This window comes from Oncorhynchus mykiss, chromosome 17, assembly GCF_013265735.2.
Source record: "Oncorhynchus mykiss isolate Arlee chromosome 17, USDA_OmykA_1.1, whole genome shotgun sequence".
In the NCBI taxonomy this organism is placed as follows: Eukaryota; Metazoa; Chordata; class Actinopteri; order Salmoniformes; family Salmonidae; genus Oncorhynchus; species Oncorhynchus mykiss.
The window spans coordinates 13,477,291-13,498,805 of NC_048581.1; the positions used below are offsets into that span (position 1 = coordinate 13,477,291).

Here is a 21,515-nt window from a genome sequence, read left to right on the forward strand (position 1 = left end):
GGCCTAGTCTAAGAGAATGGACCGTATGATTCACCCATAATGAGCAGGGCCTAGTCTAAGAGAATGGGCCGTACGATTCACCCATAATGAGCAGGGCCTAGTCTAAGAGAATGGACCGTGTGATTCACCCATAATGAGCAGAACCTAGTCTAAGAGAATGGACCGTATGAATCACCCATAATGAGCAGGGCCTAGTCTAAGAGAATGGACCGTACAAGTCACCCATAATGAGTAGGGCCTAGTCTAAGAGAATGGACCGTATGAATCACCCATAATGAGCAGGGCCTAGTCTAAGAGAATGGACCGTATGAATCACCCATAATGAGCAGGGCCTAGTCTAAGAGAATGGACCGTATGAATCACCCATAATGAGCAGGGCCTAGTCTAAGAGAATGGACCGTATGATTCACCCATAATGAGCAGGGCCTAGTCTAAGAGAATGGACCGTATGAATCACCCATAATGAGCAGGGCCTAGTCTAAGAGAATGGACCGTATGAATCACCCATAATGAGCAGGGCCTAGTCTAAGAGAATGGACCGTATGATTCACCCATAATGAGCAGGGCCTAGTCTAAGAGAATGGACCGTATGAATCACCCATAATGAGCAGGGCCTAGTCTAAGAGAATGGACCGTATGAATCACCCATAATGAGCAGGGCCTAGTCTAAGAGAATGGACCGTATGAATCACCCATAATGAGCAGGGCCTAGTCTAAGAGAATGGACCGTATGAATCACCCATAATGAGCAGGGCCTAGTCTAAGAGAATGGGCCGTATGATTCACCCTCACAGGGACATTAAGTCCTGGACAAGAGGACTAGAACACCATCAGTAGATTGTGATACACAGCTACAGGAAACACCCACCAACATGACATACGTCTGTCTGTCTGTCTGCCTGTCTGTCTGTCTGTCTGTCTGTCTGTCTGCCTGTGTCTGTCACGACCGCTGGGAGACCACAGCTGTAAACCCCTGACACCCACAGAAACTAAGACAAACACCATGATTGCTGTCTAGACAGATCAGCTGAGGCCTGGATAGGTGTTCGACATGTCAGATAACAACCACATCACATGATCCAGCAGTCTGACGGCCAGCTGCAGAGTGCATGACGTGGTGGACGCCTGAAATGTATCAGAAACTGGACCAATGTAATATTGGAGCAGGAGATCTGACTGTGTGACTTACGATGATGATGTGATACTTGAGCTGGCTGCAACAGGGGATCTGACTGTGATTGGAGCGTCGACCCTTCCTGTCAGCCAACCTCCTGGAGAGAGAGAGAGGGATGGGGGGAGAGAGGGATGGGGGAGAGAGGGAGGAGGGGAGAGAGAGAGGGAGGAGGGGAGAGAGGGATGGGGAGAGAGGGGGGAGGAGAGAGAGGGATGGGGGAGAGAGAGGGATGGGGGAGAGAGGGAGGAGGGGAAAGAGGGATGGGGGAGAGAAGGGGGAGGAGAGAGGGATGGGGGAGAGAGGGGAAAGAGGGATGGGGGAGAGAGGGGGGAGGAGAGAGAGGGATGGGGAGAGAGGGGGAGGGGAAAGAGGGATGGGGGAGAGAAGGGGGAGGGGAAAGAGGGATGGGGAGAGAAGGGGGAGGGGAAAGAGGGATGGGGGAGAGAAGGGGGAGGAGAGAGGGATGGAGGAGAGAGGGGAAAGAGGGATGGGGGAGAGAGGGGGGAGGAGAGAGAGGGATGGGGGATAGAGGGGGGAGGTGGTTACAAGATGATACTCTATTCCTCTGTCACTCACTTATGGAAGAGACCTATTGATAGAACTGCAGGGAGGACAGAGAGAGAGACACTTCTGTGAGTGTAATGTTTACTGTTCATTTTTGTTGATTTAACTTTTGTATATTATTATCTACTTCACTTGCTTTTACAATGCTAACATGTGTTTCCCATGCCAATAAAGCCCTTGAATTGAATTGATAGGAGAGAGAGAGGAGAAATAGACAGAGAGATGGACAGCAGGATAGAGGGATGTAGAAAGAGAGAGAGATGGACAGCAGGATCGAGGGATGGAGAAAGAGAGAGAGATGGACAGCAGGATAGAGGGATGGAGAAAGAGAGAGAGATATGGACAGCAGGATAGAGGGATGGAGAAAGAGAGAGAGATATGGACAGCAGGATAGAGGGATGAGAAAGAGAGAGATGGACAGCAGGATAGAGGGATGGAGAAAGAGAGAGATGGACAGCAGGATAGGGGGATGAGAAAGAGAGAGAGATATGGACATCAGGATAGAGGGATGGGGAAAGAGAGAGATGGACAGCAGGATAGAGGGATGGAGAAAGAGACAGATGGACAGCAGGATCGAGGGATGGGGAAAGAGAGAGAGATGGACAGCAGGATAGAGGGATGGGGAAAGAGAGAGAGATGGACAGCAGGATAGAGGGATGGGGAAAGAGAGAGAGATGGACAGCAGGATAGAGGGATGGAGAAAGAGAGAGAGATGGACAGCAGGATAGAGGGATGGAGAAAGAGAGAGATGGACAGCAGGATAGAGGGATGAGAAAGAGAGATGGACAGCAGGATAGAGGGATGGAGAAAGAGAGAGATGGACAGCAGGATAGAGGGATGAGAAAGAGAGAGAGATATGGACAGCAGGATAGAGGAATGAGAAAGAGAGAGAGATGGACAGCAGGATAGAGGGATGAGAAAGAGAGAGATGGACAGCAGAATAGAGGGATGGAGAAAGAGAGAGAGATGGACAGCAGGATAGAGGGATGGAGAGAGAGAGATAGAGATGGACAGCAGGATAGAGGGATGGAGAAAGAGAGAGAGATGGACAGCAGGATAGAGGGATGGAGAGAGAGAGATAGAGATGGACAGCAGGATAGGGGGATGGAGAGAGAGAGATAGAGATGGACAGCAGGATAGAGGGATGGAGAGAGAGAGATAGAGATGGACAGCAGGATAGAGGGATGGAGAGAGAGAGATAGAGATGGACAGCAGGATAGAGGGATGGAGAAAGAGAGAGAGATGGACAGCAGGATAGAGGGATGGAGAAAGAGAGAGATGGACAGCAGGATAGAGGGATGGAAAAAGAGAGAGAGATGGACAGCAGGATAGAGGGATGTAGAAAGAGAGAGAGATATGGACAGCAGGATAGAGGGATGGAGAGAGAGAGAGAGATATGGACAGCAGGATAGAGAGATGGGGAAAGAGATAGAGATGGACAGCAGGATAGAGGGATGTAGAAAGAGAGAGAGATGGACAGCAGGATAGAGGGATGGAGAAAGAGAGAGAGATGGACAGCAGGATAGAGGGATGGAGAGAGAGAGATAGAGATGGACAGCAGGATAGAGGGATGGAGAGAGAGAGATGGACAGCAGGATAGAGGGATGGAGAAAGAGAGAGAGATGGACAGCAGGATAGAGGGATGGAGAGAGAGAGATAGCGATGGACAGCAGGATAGAGGGATGGAGAGAGAGAGATAGCGATGGACAGCAGGATAGAGGGATGGAGAGAGAGAGATAGAGATGGACAGCAGGATAGAGGGATGGAGAGAGAGAGATGGACAGCAGGATAGAGGGATGGAGAAAGAGAGAGAGATGGACAGCAGGATAGAGGGATGGAGAGAGAGAGAGAGATGGACAGCAGGATAGAGGGATGGAGAAAGAGAGAGATGGACAGCAGGATAGAGGGATGAGAGAGAGAGATAGAGATGGACAGCAGGATAGAGGGATGTAGAAAGAGAGAGATGGACAGCAGGATAGAGGGATGGAGAGAGAGAGAGAGATGGACAGCAGGATAGAGGGATGGAGAGAGAGAGAGATGGACAGCAGGATAGAGGGATGGAGAGAGAGAGAGATAGAGATGGACAGCAGGATAGAGGGATGTAGAGATAGAGATGGACAGCAGGATAGAGGGATGGAGAAAGAGAGATAGAGATGGACAGCAGGATAGAGGGATGGAGAGAGAGAGAGAGATGGACAGCAGGATAGAGGGATGGAGAGAGAGAGAGAAAGATATGGACAGCAGGATAGAGGGATGGAGAGAGAGAGATGGACAGCAGGATAGAGGGATGTAGAAAGAGAGAGATAGAGATGGACAGCAGGATAGAGGGATGGAGAAAGAAAGAGAGAGAGGTGGACAGCAGGATAGAGGGATGTAGAAAGAGAGAGAGATGGACAGCAGGATAGAGGGATGTAGAAAGAGAGAGATGGACAGCAGGATAGAGGGATGGAGAGAGAGAGAGAGATGGACAGCAGGATAGAGGGATGGAGAGAGAGATAGAGATGGACAGCAGGATAGAGGGATGTAGAGATAGAGATGGACAGCAGGATAGAGGGATGGAGAGAGAGAGAGAGATGGACAGCAGGATAGAGGGATGGAGAGAGAGAGAGATAGAGATGGACAGCAGGATAGAGGGATGTAGAGATAGAGATGGACAGCAGGATAGAGGGATGGAGAGAGAGAGAGAGATGGACAGCAGGATAGAGGTTGGAGAGAGAGAGAGATAGAGATGGACAGCAGGATAGAGGGATGTAGAGATAGAGATGGACAGCAGGATAGAGGGATGGAGAGAGAGAGAGATGGACAGCAGGATAGCGGGATGGAGAGAGAGAGAGAGAGAGATATGGACAGCAGGATAGAGGGATGGAGAGAGAGAGATGGACAGCAGGATAGAGGGATGTAGAAAGAGAGAGATAGAGATGGACAGCAGGATAGATGGATGGAGAGAGAGAGATAGAGATGGACAGCAGGATAGAGGGATGTAGAAAGAGAGAGATATGGACAGCAGGATAGAGGGATGTAGAAAGAGAGAGATGGACAGCAGGATAGATGGATGGAGAGAGAGAGATAGAGATGGACAGCAGGATAGAGGGATGGAGAAAGAGAGAGATGGACAGCAGGATAGATGGATGGAGAGATAGAGATAGAGATGGACAGCAGGATAGAGGGATGTAGAAAGAGAGAGATATGGACAGCAGGATAGAGGGATGGAGAAAGAGAGAGATAGAGATGTGGACAGCAGGATAGAGGGATGTAGAAAGAGAGAGATATGGACAGCAGGATAGAGGGATGTAGAAAGAGAGAGATATGGACAGCAGGATAGAGGGATGGAGAAAGAGAGAGAGAGATGGACAGCAGGATAGAGGGATGGAGAGAGAGAGAGAGATAGAGATGGACAGCAGGATAGAGGGATGTAGAGAGATAGAGATGGACAGCAGGATGGTAGAGGAGTATAGATACCTTAGCTCACTCTTCTCTGCCACAGAGAGAGGCATGGCTCGCAGCATCCTGACCCGGTCACTCAGAGAGAGGTTCTGAAGGTTGTTGACCAGTTGGTCACGCTTACGCCCTGCAGCGCAAAGACGCGCACACACACAGAGACAGACAGACACACAGAGACAGACAGACACACACACAGAGACAGACAGACAGACACACAGAGACAGACAGACACACAGAGACAGACACACACACAGAGACAGACAGACACACAGAGACAGACAGACACACACACAGAGACAGACAGACACACACACAGAGACAGACAGACACACACACAGAGACAGACAGACACACACACAGAGACAGACAGACACACACACAGAGACAGACAGACACACACACAGAGACAGACACACACACACACAGAGACAGACAGACACACACACAGAGACAGACAGACACACACACAGAGACAGACAGACACACACATTAGTTATGCGTGGGTTATGGCATCATTACAACCACAAAAATGTCGGTATTTCAGTGCGTGTGTAACGTTTAAATGAGTGACCTCACCCTCCTCATCCACGCCCTCGGTCTCCATGCAGTCTGTCTCCATGCCGTAACCACGGATACTGGGCCGTGCGGAGCGGGAAAAGTCCTTTATGGAAGGCCTGCTCTGTCTGCGTCTTCTCAACTTCATGGTCCTGTTATAGTACTGAGAGATGACAGCACCTCCACTACGACCTAGAGAGAGGAGAGGAAGTTAACAGGGTCTAGTACTGAGAGATGACAGCACCTCCACTACGACCTAGAGAGAGGAGAGGAAGTTAACAGGGTCCTGTTATAGTACTGAGAGATGATAGCACCTCCACTACGACCTAGAGAGAGGAGAGGAAGTTAACAGGGTCTAGTACTGAGAGATGACAGCACCTCCACTACGACCTAGAGAGAGGAGAGGAAGTTAACAGGGTCCTGTTATAGTACTGAGAGATGATAGCACCTCCACTACGACCTAGAGAGAGGAGAGGAAGTTAACAGGGTCCTGTTATAGTACTGAGAGATGATAGCACCTCGACTACGACCTAGAGAGAGGAGAGGAAGTTAACAGGGTCTAGTACTGAGAGATGACAGCACCTCCACTACGACCTAGAGAGAGGAGAGGAAGTTAACAGGGTCCTGTTATAGTACTGAGAGATGACAGCACCTCCACTATGACCTAGAGAGAGGAGACGAAGTTAACAGGGTCCTGTTATAGTACTGAGAGATGACAGCACCTCGACTACGACCTAGAAAGAGGAGAGGAAGTTAACAGGGTCCTGTTATAGTACTGAGATATGACAGCACCTCGACTACGACCTAGAGAGAGGAGAGGAAGTTAACAGGGTCCTGTTATAGTACTGAGAGATGATAGCACCTCGACTACGACCTAGAGAGAGGAGAGGAAGTTAACAGGGTCTAGTACTGAGAGATGACAGCACCTCCACTACGACCTAGAGAGAGGAGAGGAAGTTAACAGGGTCCTGTTATAGTACTGAGAGATGACAGCACCTCCACTATGACCTAGAGAGAGGAGACGAAGTTAACAGGGTCCTGTTATAGTACTGAGAGATGACAGCACCTCGACTACGACCTAGAAAGAGGAGAGGAAGTTAACAGGGTCCTGTTATAGTACTGAGAGATGACAGCACCTCGACTACGACCTAGAGAGAGGAGAGGAAGTTAACAGGGTCCTGTTATAGTACTGAGAGATGACAGCACCTCCACTACGACCCAAAGAGAGGAGAGGAAGTTAACAGGGTCTAGTACTGAGAGATGACAGCACCTCCACTAAGAGATGACAGCACCTCCACTACGACCTAGAGAGAGGAGAGGAAGTTAACAGGGTCCTGTTATAGTACTGAGAGATGACAGCACCTCGACTACGACCTAGAGAGAGGAGAGGAAGTTAACAGGGTCTAGTACTGAGAGATGACAGCACCTCGACTACGACCTAGAGAGAGGACAGGAGGTTAACAGGGTCCTGTTATAGTACTGAGAGATGATAGCACCTCCACTACGACCTAGAGAGAGGAGAGGAAGTTAACAGGGTCCTGTTATAGTACTGAGAGATGACAGCACCTCGACTACGACCTAGAAAGAGGAGAGGAAGTTAACAGGGTCCTGTTATAGTACTGAGAGATGACAGCACCTCCACTACGACCTAGAGAGAGGAGAGGAAGTTAACAGGGTCTAGTACTGAGAGATGACAGCACCTCCACTAAGAGATGACAGCACCTCCACTACGACCTAGAGAGAGGACAGGAAGTTAACAGGGTCCTGTTATAGTACTGAGAGATGACAGCACCTCCGTTAAGAGGGGGGAGAGGGAAGGTGTGATTCCTAAACTATGTCTTGTAGAGGGACAGAAGTCTTGTTTGTGTCATGGTGTTTTTAGAGCCACTGTGTTAGATACAGTATCTGTTGATGTGTTGATAGTGGCTGGCTGGCTGGCTGGCTGGCTGGCTGGCTGGCTGGCTGGCTGGCTGGCGCACCTGCTAGCTAGAGGAACTAACAGTCACATGACAATGGCAGAAATAGTTTAGACTTCTGAAACTACCTCTCTCTCTCTCTCTCATGAAGCGTGAACAGAAGAAATGCTAGGTAGGTGTCCATACAGCCATCTTAAGACTGTCATAAGGGTGTCGTAGAGGTGCCATAAGTATGTCATAAGGGTGTCGTAGAGGTGCCATAAGTATGTCATAAGGGTGTCGTAGAGGTGCCATAAGTCTGTCATAAGGGTGTCGTAGGGGTGACTTACCGATGGTGCGGCTGGGCATGGAGGAGAGAACTTTGAGGGTGGCGGAGGACCAGCGTTCCTCTAGAAGGGGGTCTAACTGTCCCCCCCCTTCCTCCTCACCCCTCCCCGGGCTCCCACGCCATATCTCCTGACCAGGGCTGGACAGGTACGCTACACTGTCTGGAGGAAGGAGAATATGACGTTTACGTCTGTTTTCACACACACCACACTCTAACACTAGGTCTTTCTCTCGTATACACACACACACACACACACACACACAACACTAAGTCTCTCTCTCTTATACCCAGTCACACACTACCTCGTTCCTCCTCGTCCAGGTCTCTCTCTCTCTTATCCCCAGTCACACACTACCTCGTTCCTCCTCGTCCAGGTCTCTCTCTTATCCCCAGTCACACACTACCTCGTTCCTCCTCGTCCAGGTCTCTCTCTTATCCCCAGTCACACACTACCTCGTTCCTCCTCGTCCAGGTCTCTCTCTCTCATACCCAGTCACACACTACCTCGTTCCTCCTCGTCCAGGTCTCTCTCTCTCTCTCTTATCCCCAGTCACACACTACCTCGTTCCTCCTCGTCCAGGTCTCTCTCTCTTATCCCCAGTCACACACTACCTCGTTCCTCCTCGTCCAGGTCTCTCTCTCTCTCTCTCATACACAGTCACACACTACCTCGTTCCTCCTCGTCCAGGTCTCTCTGCAGTTCCTGCAGCTCCAAGGCTTCCTGTCTCTGATCCTCTATCAGCTGGTTAAAGGAGTCATGGACCCCCTCTTCATCCGCTGGGCTCCTGTTACCGACAGACAGACAGACAGACAGAGAATTAGAAAACAAACCCAATAAACTCCCATATCTACTGGGTGAAATACCAGTGTTCCATCACAGCGGCAAGATGTGTGACATGTTGCCACGAGAAAAGGTCAACCAGTGAAGAACAAACACATTTAAAAGAGAGAGAGGGGGGGGGTACTTCAGTGGGTCGGACACACACAAACACACTAAAGACAAACACACCCCTAACCAGTAACCAGTGTTCAGACAAACACACCCCTAACCAGTAACCAGTATTCAGACACACACACTAAAGACAAACACACCCCTAACCAGTAACCAGTATTCAGACACACACACTAAAGACAAACACACCCCTAACCAGTAACCAGTGTTCAGACAAACACACCCCTAACCAGTAACCAGTGTTCAGACACACACACCCCTAACCAGTAACCAGTGTTCAGACAAACACACCCCCTAACCAGTAACCAGTGTTCAGACAAACACACCCCTAACCAGTAACCAGTGTTCAGACAAACACACCCCTAACCAGTAACCAGTGTTCAGACAAACACACCCCCTAACCAGTAACCAGTGTTCAGACACACACACCCCCTAACCAGTAACCAGTGTTCAGACACACACACCCCCTAACCAGTAACCAGTGTTCAGACAAACACACCCCTAACCAGTAACCAGTGTTCAGACACACACACCCCTAACCAGTAACCAGTGTTCAGACAAACACACCCCTAACCAGTAACCAGTGTTCAGACAAACACACCCCTAACCAGTAACCAGTGTTCAGACACACACACCCCCTAACCAGTAACCAGTGTTCAGACACACACACCCCTAACCAGTAACCAGTGTTCAGACAAACACACCCCTAACCAGTAACCAGTGTTCAGACACACACACCCCTAACCAGTAACCAGTGTTCAGACACACACACCCCTAACCAGTAACCAGTGTTCAGACAAACACACCCCCTAACCAGTAACCAGTATTCAGACACACACACCCCTAACCAGTAACCAGTGTTCAGACACACACACCCCTAACCAGTAACCAGTGTTCAGACAAACACACCCCTAACCAGTAACCAGTGTTCAGACAAACACACCCCTAACCAGTAACCAGTGTTCAGACACACACACCCCTAACCAGTAACCAGTGTTCAGACACACACACCCCCTAACCAGTAACCAGTGTTCAGACACACACACCCCCTAACCAGTAACCAGTGTTCAGACACACACACCCCTAACCAGTAACCAGTGTTCAGACACACCGCCACAGTGTAAACACTCCTCACCACTGGGCTTCAGCCCTGACAACTCTTCATGTCTCATAATTCATGGCCTTTTAACACCACATTTGAAAGGAACCACAATCACAAGCCTTTTGTTCCCCAGGGACCCTGCAGCTGAACACCACAGGAAGTGAGTCACTCATAAAATTATCCTCAGTAAATACAACACACACACACACACAAAGACTAGTCAAACAGTCCAACAAACACAGCCAGTCTGTTCTGTGGGAACAATGGGTCTGGCTGGATACTGGTACTGTGTAGAATTGGGCCTCAAAGAGTTACCTCAAAGAACATCAAACAGACAGTTAACCCTGTCATTGTCTTATTTTAACCCTCTTCTGTTTACCAGAACATCAAACAGACAGTTAACCCTGTCATTGTCTTATTTTAACCCTCTTCTGTTTACCAGAACATCAAACAGACAGTTAACCCTGTCATTGTCTTATTTTAACCCTCTTCTGTTTACCAGAACATCAAACAGACAGTTAACCCTGTCATTGTCTTATTTTAATCCTCTACTGTTTACCAGAACATCAAACAGACAGTTAACCCTGTCATTGTCTTATTTTAACCCTCTTCTGTTTACCAGAACATCAAACAGACAGTTAACCCTGTCATTGTCTTATTTTAACCCTCTTCTGTTTACCAGAACATCAAACAGAACACCTCCCTCAGCAGCCTCCCCTGATATAGTGTATTAATACTCACTCCAGGCCAGCCTCCCCTGATATAGTGTATCGATACTCACTCCAGGCCAGCCTCCACTGATATAGTGTATTAATACTCACTCCAGGCCAGCCTCCCCTGATATAGTGTATTAATACTCACTCCAGGCCAGCCTCCACTGATATAGTGTATTAATACTCACTCCAGGCCAGCCTCCCCTGATATAGTGTATTAATACTCACTCCAGGCCAGCCTCCCCTGATATAGTGTATTAATACTCACTCCAGGCCAGCCTCCCCTGATATAGTGTATTAATACTCACTCCAGGCCAGCCTCCCCTGATATAGTGTATTAATACTCACTCCAGGCCAGCCTCCCCTGATATAGTGTATTGATACTCACTCCAGGCCAGCCTCCACTGATATAGTGTATTAATACTCACTCCAGGCCAGCCTCCACTGATATAGTGTATTAATACTCACTCCAGGCCAGCCTCCACTGATATAGTGTATTGGTACTCACTCCAGGCCAGCCTCCACTGATATAGTGTATTGGTACTCACTCCAGGCCAGCCTCCACTGATATAGTGTATTAATACTCACTCCAGGCCAGCCTCCCCTGATATAGTGTATTGATACTCACTCCAGGCCAGCCTCCACTGATATAGTGTATTGATACTCACTCCAGGCCAGCCTCCACTGATATAGTGTATTGATACTCACTCCAGGCCAGCCTCCACTGATATAGTGTATTGATACTCACTCCAGGCCAGCCTCCACTGATATAGTGTATTAATACTCACTCCAGGCCAGCCTCCCCTGATATAGTGTATTAATACTCACTCCAGGCCAGCCTCCACTGATATAGTGTATTGATACTCACTCCAGGCCAGCCTCCCCTGATATAGTGTATTAATACTCACTCCAGGCCAGCCTCCACTGATATAGTGTATTGATACTCACTCCAGGCCAGCCTCCCCTGATATAGTGTATTAATACTCACTCCAGGCCAGCCTCCCCTGATATAGTGTATTAATACTCACTCCAGGCCAGCCTCCCCTGATATAGTGTATTGATACTCACTCCAGGCCAGCCTCCCCTGATATAGTGTATTGATACTCACTCCAGGCCAGCCTCCCCTGATATAGTGTATTGATACTCACTCCAGGCCAGCCTCCATGTGCTCAGCAGTCAGGTAAAAGTTGACACTGTGAGCCATCTCTCTCTCCCCGTCTCTCCTCTCTGCGGTCTGTCCCGTTCTCTTTATCCGTCCGTCTGTCAACCATCAATCTCTGTCCACCAATCACAGAGAAGGGTCACACACTTGTCTGCTTAGTCCCGCCTCTCCACTCTCCTAGCATAGTGTTGCAAAAACTACCTGAGAGAGAGAGAGAGATAGAGAGAGGAATGTTAGGAATCATAAGGTGTGGTGATTGAAGGTCTCTCTTTTCCGTGTTTCAGCTTGTCTTCTAGTAGCGCACACACACACACACACACACACACACACACACACACACACACACACACCTCGTTAAAGCAGTTCTTTATCATACCAACAAAACATAGCAGCAGTTGGTGTGTGTGTGTTTCACCAGTGAAGTGTTTGAATACAGTACTACATCATACCAGGCCAATACACCAGGGATGAATGATATATCGGAATCAGACAATATCAGCTAAACATGCCAACATCGGTATCTGCCCGATGTCTAGTTTAACGCCCTGTGACAGGACCCTGTGACAACATGTAAATAGCTGCATCTAGCCTAACACCCCTACTGGGACAGGGACTGTCTACAGGGACAGGGACAGTCTGCTGGGACAGTCTACTGGGACAGGGACAGTCTACTGGGACAGGGACAGTCTACTGGGACAGTCTGCTGGGACAAGGACAGTCTAATGGGACAGTCTACTGGGACAGGGACAGTCTACTGGGACAGGGACAGTCTACTGGGACAGTCTGCTGGAACAAGGACAGTCTACTGGGACAGGGACAGTCTACTGGGACAGGGCCAGTCTACTGGGACAGGGACAGTCTGCTGGGACAGTCTACTGGGACAGGGCAAGTCTGTTGGGACAGGGACAGTCTACTGGGACAGGGACAGTCTGCTGGGACAGTCTACTGGGACAGTCTACTGGGAAAGGGACAGTCTACTGGGAAAGGGACAGTCTACTGGGACAGGGACAGTCTACTGGGACAGGGACAGTCTACTGGGACAGGGACAGTCTACTGGGACAGGGACAGTCTGCTGGGACAGTCTACTGGGACAGGGACAGTCTGCTGGGACAGTCTACTGGGAAAGGGACAGTCTACTGGGACAGGGGCAGTCTGCTGGGACAGGGACAGTCTGCTGGGACAGTCTACTTGGACAGGGGAAGTTGACTGGGACAGGGACAGTCTGCTGGGACAGTCTACTGGGACAGGGACAGTCTGCTGGGACAGGGACAGTCTGCTGGGACAGGGACAGTCTACTGGGACAGTCTGCTGGGACAGGGACAGTCTACTGGGACAGGGGAAGTCTGCTGGGATAGGGACAGTCTGCTGGGACAGTCTACTTGGACAGGGGCAGTTGACTGGGACAGGGACAGTCTGCTGGGACAGTCTACTGGGACAGGGCCAGTCTGCTGGGACAGTCTACAGGGACAGGGGCAGTCTGCTGGGACAGGGACAGTCTACTGGGACAGTCTGCTGGGACAGGGACAGTCTGCTGGGACAGTCTACTTGGACAGGGTCAGTCTGCTGGGACAGGGTCAGTCTGCTGGGACAGTCTACTTGGACAGGGGCAGTCTGCTGGGACAGGGGAAGTCTGCTGGGACAGTCTGCTGGGACAGGGGCAGTCTGCTGGGACAGGGACAGGCTGCTGGGACAGTCTGCTGGGACAGGGACAGTCTGCTGGGACAGGGACAGTCTGCTGGGACAGGGACAGTCTGCTGGGACAGGGACAGGCTGCTGGGACAGGGACAGTCTACTGGGAAAGGGACAGTCTACTGGGAAAGGGACAGTCTACTGGGACAGGGGCAGTCGACTGGGAAAGGGACAGTCTGCTGGGACAGTCTACTGGGACAGGGACAGTCTGCTGGGACAGTCTACTGGGAAAGGGACAGTCTACTGGGACAGGGGCAGTCTGCTGGGACAGGGACAGTCTGCTGGAACAGTCTACTTGGACAGGGGAAGTTGACTGGGACAGGGACAGTCTGCTGGGACAGTCTGCTGGGACAGGGACAGTCTGCTGGGACAGGGACAGTCTGCAGGGACAGGGACAGTCTGCTGGGACAGGGACAGTCTGCTGGGACAGGGCCAGTCTACTGGGACAGTCTGCTGAGACAGGGACAGTCTACTGGGACAGGGGCAGTCTGCTGGGACAGGGACAGTCTGCTGGGACAGTCTACTTGGACAGGGGCAGTTGACTGGGACAGGGACAGTCTGCTGGGACAGTCTACTGGGACAGGGCCAGTCTGCTGGGACAGTCTACAGGGACAGTCTGCTGGGACAGGGACAGTCTACTGGGACAGTCTGCTGGGACAGGGACAGTCTGCTGGGACAGTCTGCTGGGACAGGGTCAGTCTGCTGGGACAGTCTACTTGGACAGGGGCAGTCTGCTGGGACAGGGGCAGTCTGCTGGGACAGTCTGCTGAGACAGGGACAGTCTGCTGGGACAGGGGCAGTCTGCTGGGACAGGGACAGGCTGCTGGGACAGTCTGCTGGGACAGGGACAGTCTGCTGGGACAGGGACAGTCTGCTGGGACAGGGACAGGCTGCTGGGACAGGGACAGGCTACTGGGACAGGGACAGTCTGCTGGGACAGTCTGCTGAGACAGGGACAGTCTGCTGGGACAGGGACAGTCTGCTGGGACAGTCTGCTGAGACAGGGACAGTCTGCTGGGACAGGGGCAGTCTGCTGGGACAGGGGCAGTCTGCTGGGACAGGGTCAGTCTGCTGGGACAGGGACAGTCTGCTGGGACAGTCTGCTGAGACAGGGACAGTCTGCTGGGACAGTCTGCTGGGACAGGGACAGTCTGCTGGGACAGGGACAGTCTACTGGGACAGGGACAGTCTGCTGGGACAGTCTGCTGAGACAGGGACAGTCTGCTGGGACAGGGTCAGTCTACTGGGACAGTCTACTTGGACAGGGGCAGTCTGCTGGGACAGGGACAGGCTGCTGGGACGGGGTCAGTCTGCTGGGACAGGGACAGTCTGCTGGGACAGTCTGCTGAGACAGGGACAGGCTGCTGGGACAGGGACAGTCTACTGGGACAGTCTGCTGAGACTGGGACAGGCTGCTGGGACAGGGACAGTCTGCTGGGACAGGGACAGTCTACTGGGAGAGGGACAGTCTACTGGGACAGGGACAGGCTGCTGGGACAGGGACAGTCTACTGGGAGAGGGACAGTCTACTGGGACAGGGACAGTCTACTGGGAGAGGGACAGTCTACTGGGACAGGGACAGTCTACTGGGAGAGGGACAGTCTACTGGGAGAGGGACAGGCTGCTGGGACAGGGACAGTCTACTGGGACAGGGACAGTCTACTGGGACAGGGAGAGTCTACTGGGACAGGGACAGTCTACTGGGACAGGGACAGTCTACTGGGACAGGGACAGTCTACTGGGAGAGGGACAGTCTACTGGGACAGGGACAGTCTACTGGGACAGGGTCAGTCTACTGGGACAGGGTCAGTCTACTGGGAGAGGGAGAGTCTACTGGGACAGGGACAGTCTACTGGGACAGGGACAGTCTACTGGGACAGGGACAGTCTACTGGGACAGGGACAGTCTACTGGGACAGGGATTGTAGTAAGATCGACCATGTCCTTTGTGTACAACATTAAGGTTTGTAGGCTACACCAGACAAAGGCTTTTATCGCAGATCAAAGAGGGGGAAGCTGCAGAGGAGCTCTAAGCGCCTCTTCACTGTTGACGTTGAGCTAACACAACGTGCAATTGGAACACAGGAGTGATGGTTGCTGATAATGGGCCTCTGTACGCCTCTGTAGATATTCCATTAAAAATCAGCTGTTTCCAGCTACAATAGTCATTCACAACATTAACAATGTCTACACTGTATTTCTGATCAATTTGATGTTATTTTAATGGACAAAAAATGTGCTTTTCTTTCAAAAACAAGGACATTTCTATATGACCCCAAATTTTTGAACAGTAGTGTATGTGTCATGTTGTATATATGTGTGTGTGTGTGTGTGTGTGTGTGTGTGTGTGTGTGTGTGTGTGTGAGAGACTGGGTGGAGTTCCATGGTTCTTTTCCTGGCACAGATAACTCCTCCGTGATGACCTCATCAAGAGGCAGACAGCTGAGGGCAGATATGACTGCACTGTGGAAGTGAATGGATTCAACATGTTCATTCTACACATCCTGTCTAGCCTCTCACTAGTCTTTATTCTGTCTCCTCTCGCTCCTTATCTCTCTATCATAGATGTTCTCTCTTTCTCTCCTACAGACCCTCTCTCTCTCAGTCCCTCTCTCTCTCGCTCAGTCCCGCTCTCTCGCTCAGTCCCTCTCTCTCGCTCAGTCCCACTCTCACTCTCAGTCCCTCTCTCACGCTCTGTCCCTCTCTCACTCTCTGTCCCTCTCTCACTCTCTGTCCCTCTCTCACTCTCTGTCCCTCTCTCACTCTCTGTCCCTCTCTCACTCTCTGTCCCTCTCTCACTCTCTGTCCCTCTCTCACTCTCTGTCCCTCTCTCACTCTCTGTCCCTCTCTCACTCTCTGTCCCTCTCTCACTCTCTGTCCCTCTCTCACTCTCTCTCTCTGTCCCTCTCTCTCTCTCTCTCTCTCTCTGTCCCTCTCTCTCTGTCCCTCTCTCTCTCTCTCTCTCTCTGTCCCTCTCTCTCTCAGTCCCTCTCTCTCTCAGTCCCTCTCTCTCTCAGTCCCTCTCTCTCTCAGTCCCTCTCTCTCTCTCTAACTTGCTCTTTCGTTGAGCTTATCTCTCCAAATCTCTATTGTCTTGGCTGTGCTTTTGAGTCCGTTCAAATCCATAACCTACGCATTTCCATATTATCTCACAGCCTCCCCCTCGAGTGTCTCTCTCCACATTCTCTCCACTTTCTCTCCATCTGTCTCTCCCTCTCTCACTTTCTCTCCACATTCTCTCCCTCTCTCACTTTCTCTCCACATTCTCTCCCTCTCTCACTTTCTCTCCACATTCTCTCCCTCTCTCACTTTCTCTCCACATTCTCTCCTTCTCCTTCGGTCCTCCCTCCTGTCCTCCCTCCTTCGGTCCTCCCTCTCTCACTCTCCTAGGGCATATTGTCAGACTGCTGGTCTTTTCACAGAGACAAGTCCCAAATGACACCCTATTCCCTATATAGTGCACTACTTTGGACCAGAGCCCTATTCCCTATATAGTGCACTACTTTTGACCAGAGCCCTATTCCCTATATAGTGCACTACTTTTGACCAGAGCCCTATTCCCTATATAGTGCACTACTTTTGACCAGAGCCCTATTCCCTATATAGTGCACTACTTTTGACCAGAGCCCTATTCCCTATATAGTGCACTACTTTTGACCAGAGCCCTATTCCCTATATAGTGCACTACTTTTGACCAGAGCCCTATTCCCTATATAGTGCACTACTTTTGACCAGAGCCCTATTCCCTATATAGTGCACTACTTTTGACCAGAGCCCTATTCCCTATATAGTGCACTACTTTAGACCAGAGCCCTATTCCCTATATAGTGCACTACTTTTGACCAGAGACCTATTCCCTATATAGTGCACTACTTTTGACCAGAGCCCTATTCCCTATATAGTGCACTACTTTTGACCAGAGCCCTATTCCCTATATAGTGCACTACTTTTGACCAGAGCCCTGTGTTTGTGCATGCATGAAGATCAGTGTCTGTGTCTGTGTCTGTGTGTGTGTGTGTGTGTGTGTGTGTGAGACACTGTCAACAACCCCTGAACATTGTCTGTCTCCAGGTCAAAGTATGTCTGTAGTACAGCCAAACAAAGCAAGTCAGCTGGCCTGTCAGTGAAAACACATTTACTGCACTGTCTAACACAACGGCAGATTAACATGACAATACAGCATACTTACACAACACTAATATACTTACACAATATTTTATAAATGTTAAAGTTGCTCTGGAGGAGAAACAGTAGGGGGAGGGAGGAGGAGGAGGAGAGGGGAGCAGGTGGAGGGAGGAGGAGAGGGGAGCAGGGGGAGGGAGGAGGAGAGGGGAGCAGGGGGAGGGAGGAGGAGAGGGGAGCAGGGGGAGGGAGGAGGAGGAGGAGAGGGGAGCAGGTGGAGGGAGGAGGAGGAGAGGGGAGCAGGGGGAGGGAGGGGGACCAGGGGGAGAGGGGAGAAGGGAGCAGGGGGAGGGAGGAGGAGGGGGAGAGGGGAGAGGAGGAGGGGGAGGGGGGAGCAGGGGGAGAAGGGAGCAGAGGGTGTAAGGGGGTCAAAAGAGGGGGTGGGACTGACAGGGTAGAAGGGAATTTTGTCAGTCTGGCAGTTAACGGCTGACTGATAATCAGTTCACACAACAGTAAAACTAACAGAGGAGAGAGAGAGAGAGAGAGAGACACACAGAGAGAGAAAGACACACACAAACAGAGAGAGAGAGAGAGAGAGAGAGACAGAGAGAGACACAAACAGAGAGGGAGAGAGAGAGACACATACAAACAGAGAGAGAGAGAGAGACAGAGAGAGAGACAGAGAGAGAAAGACACACAAACAGGGAGAGAGAGAGATAGAGAGAGAGAGACAGACAGAGAGAGAGACACACAACCAAAAAGAGAGACACACAACCAAAGAGAGAGCGAGACACACAACCAAGAGAGAGAGACACAACCAAAGAGAGAGAGAGAGAGAGAGAGAGACACAACCAAAGAGAGAGAGCGAGAGAGAGAGAGAGCGAGAGAGAGACACACAACCAGAGAGAGAGAGAGAGAGAGATAGAGAGAGACACACAGAGAGAGAGAAAGAGGCACAGAGAGAGAGACACACACGGAGAGGAAACAGAATCAGCACACAGAACAGAAACACGTTCAGGACTGCTGTACCAGAAGCACATAACTAGAATGATAGTGCTATAAGCAGGAGCAAGGCCCTCTTGTTCTTCAGTGCATTGTGTTGTCACTCAGTTGAGGGAACGGACAGGAAAATTAAATCAACAGAGAGGCACCCCAGATAACCGTGTGAATGGAACAAAGAAGAGAGGAGAGAATAGGCCTAATGTGAGAAGATGGAAGGGGAGTAAATGGTAGAGGAGAAAGTGGAAACATGGAAGTAATTACACAGACTGACACACTGCACTGTAATTACACTGCCCTGTTGTGCTACAGTTCTCCCCGTGTTGTCACGGCATCGGAACAGACCAGTATTCTGCAGTCACTAGGCCAAGACAACTAAACTTGGGGTCCCGGGGTGGATGAAGGCCCACAAACAATACACAACGTATAGTCAACGTATAGTCAATGTATAGTCTTACAGGAGATAAAGACCTGCATAGATACAGTTCCTATTGACGTCTCTCTGTGGAAGTTTCCCATCTTGGGTCAGGTTAGCATTGTCCCCACTAATGGTTAAGGTTAGGATTGGGGGAGGGAACGCTGATCCTGGATCTGTACTTAGGGGAAACCCCACCCCAGAGCATTGAATTCACTGTGGAAGTAGGAGTAAGATGAACTGATGTTGGCCCTGGACACAATGGACTGGTTTCTCTGACACAGATCAAGCTTACTCCTGGACTAAAAGGCATGTTATAACACAAAGCTAACGTTATAACACAAAACTATCCCCAGCTATGCAGCCAAACAAGGTGTGTGTGTGTGTCTTCTTTCTGTGTCATGTGCTCTTTCACATTGGAATAAATATATACAATGAGTTATAAATGGGGTAAACGTTCAAGTTGGTGTAGGCTACATTTGGCCCAATTATAGTTAACCTATAAAAACAAACGATCCATTTTGAAACATCGGTCATACCAGCGACGTGTTTCTGCAAGCCCTGCAATTCACCGACTGATTGTGCAACTTTGCAGCCAGCAGCTAAATCCTACCCTCAAGGCAGTCGACATGAATGACAGGCACTGACTGATAACGTCGACCGACACGGTTCTCTTTCCGCTGGTTTTAGTTCACAACGATACTAGCCCACCGAGTTAGACCTCAAAGCACCGTAAACAACCCACACTTGTTGCATTGTTGTTTCTGTTATTAATGGCGCATTGCCTTTCCTTTTCGGTCGGTTAACTCTTAGCCTGTCAGTCACTCAAATGTATCAGACTGAACAGTTAAAATATCCTGGAAGCTACAGCGGACAAACTGTGCAAATACATGGAAAGGAAAACGACAAGACCATGTGAAAAAAGCTACAGTCAGCCAAATTACCTGTGTGCTGTTCACTCACCCCCTTCGTAACTTGCGAAACCCGTTCAAGCTCAAACCTGCAGTGCCGCCGCAGTAGATCCGTCTCTCTCTCTACTGTTACAAAATACATCAGCATGTTGAACAGCGGCAACGAACCATTGTCGACTCTAGGGGTGACGATATCATTATCCTACCGCATTGAAACGTTGTTACGGGCAATAGGTAGACTTTTACGGAGAAACAGTTTACCGGCTGTCTCAACGTGTGGTTTATATTTCAGTTCAAGAAAAACTGCCGCTGTGTGTTTGTTATTTTATGTTGGTAGCGCAAAGTTCCCCCCCAAATAAAGTTTTCAACCGAATGGAACATTCCTATTCAATGCTCCAAATCCTTCTTCCAACGTTTGTTTTCACACGCTATATAATTCCATAGACAGCTGTGTCAGTACAGTACATTTCCTTGGTAAGAAAAGTTTGAAGACTGTCCTTTCTAGATATGTTTTTTATTTTTTACACCTTATCATTCATAAACAATTCAACAAACGTGTAGGCTAGCCTTCTGATGCTACTTTAGGCTAAAGGTCTCCAATACAGGTGGCCTAAACATTTGTGAATTCATCAATTTTGCCAAGTCAAGTAGCCTACTCCATTGACAGAGCCTAGTCTGGTCAAGGTGTGAGAGATTGTCTGGGTGTGTTGTATTCACCATTTCTATTGCACAACATGTTCCCTGGTCTGTTCTAGCCTAAAGGTAGCCTATCAATGAAACATACAAACGGAAGAATGGTGATCTGAGAGGTGAAAGAGCCTGAAATTACCTGTGTGCTGTTTATCAGGTGATTTTCCTGTATCCTATTTCTTGGATTGAAAGTTACAATAAGGGTCTCTCGCTATCTGTCTCTGACTACCTGGCCACACCTAATGCACGTATTAACTTGCCTCAAGAACCTCTGGGTAATGTAGTTTTTGATCAATGACTGAAAGAAGAAGCATATTTCCAAAACTACAACCTCTCTTTCCACCTCTCCATTCCCCTGTCTCTACCTTTTCATTCCTCTCTCTCTACCTCTCCATTCCCCTGTCTCTTCCTCTCCATTCCCCTGTCTCTACCTCTCCATTCCCCTGTCTCTACCTTTTCATTCCTCTCTCTCTACCTCTCCATTCCCCTGTCTCTTCCTCTCCATTCCCCTGTCTCTACCTCTCCATTCCCCTGTCTCTACCTTTTCATTCCTCTCTCTCTACCTCTCCATCCCCCTGTCTCTTCCTCTCCATTCCACTGTCTCTACCTCTCCATTCCACTGTCTCTTCCTCTCCATTCCCCTGTCTCTACCTCTCCATTCCCCTGTCTCTTCCTCTCCATTCCCCTGTCTCTACCTCTCCATCCCCCTGTCTCTACCTCTCCATTCCCCTGTCTCTACCTCTCCATCCCCCTGTCTCTACCTCTCCATTCCCCTGTCTC

The 21,515-nt window shown here is 50.0% G+C and overlaps 2 protein-coding genes across 5 annotated transcripts in view; one reads left to right on the forward strand and one right to left on the reverse strand.

The window, feature by feature from the left end:
- Positions 1–21,515, forward strand: part of LOC118940024 — a 1,007,326-nt gene that overhangs the window by 54,628 nt on the left and 931,183 nt on the right. The window lies entirely within an intron of this gene.
- tmc6b (transmembrane channel-like 6b) overlaps positions 1–21,515 on the reverse strand; it is a 41,591-nt gene that overhangs the window by 17,670 nt on the left and 2,406 nt on the right. Inside the window, exons 1-7 of one of the 4 annotated variants that reach the window (XM_036947990.1) lie at positions 20,875–21,114; positions 11,894–12,108; positions 8,648–8,763; positions 7,980–8,138; positions 5,756–5,926; positions 5,198–5,306; positions 1,190–1,271 (exon numbers count right to left, since the gene is read on the reverse strand). In XM_036947990.1, coding sequence (XP_036803885.1) covers positions 1,190–1,271; positions 5,198–5,306; positions 5,756–5,926; positions 7,980–8,138; positions 8,648–8,763; positions 11,894–11,949 — 693 coding nt within the window. In that variant the 5' untranslated portion in view covers positions 11,950–12,108; positions 20,875–21,114. Of the gene's footprint in view, positions 1–1,189; positions 1,272–5,197; positions 5,307–5,755; positions 5,927–7,979; positions 8,139–8,647; positions 8,764–11,893; positions 12,109–20,078; positions 20,383–20,874; positions 21,115–21,515 lie in introns of those variants that run through there. The other 3 variants (XM_036947989.1, XM_036947992.1, XM_036947991.1) reach the window with 3 other exon arrangements.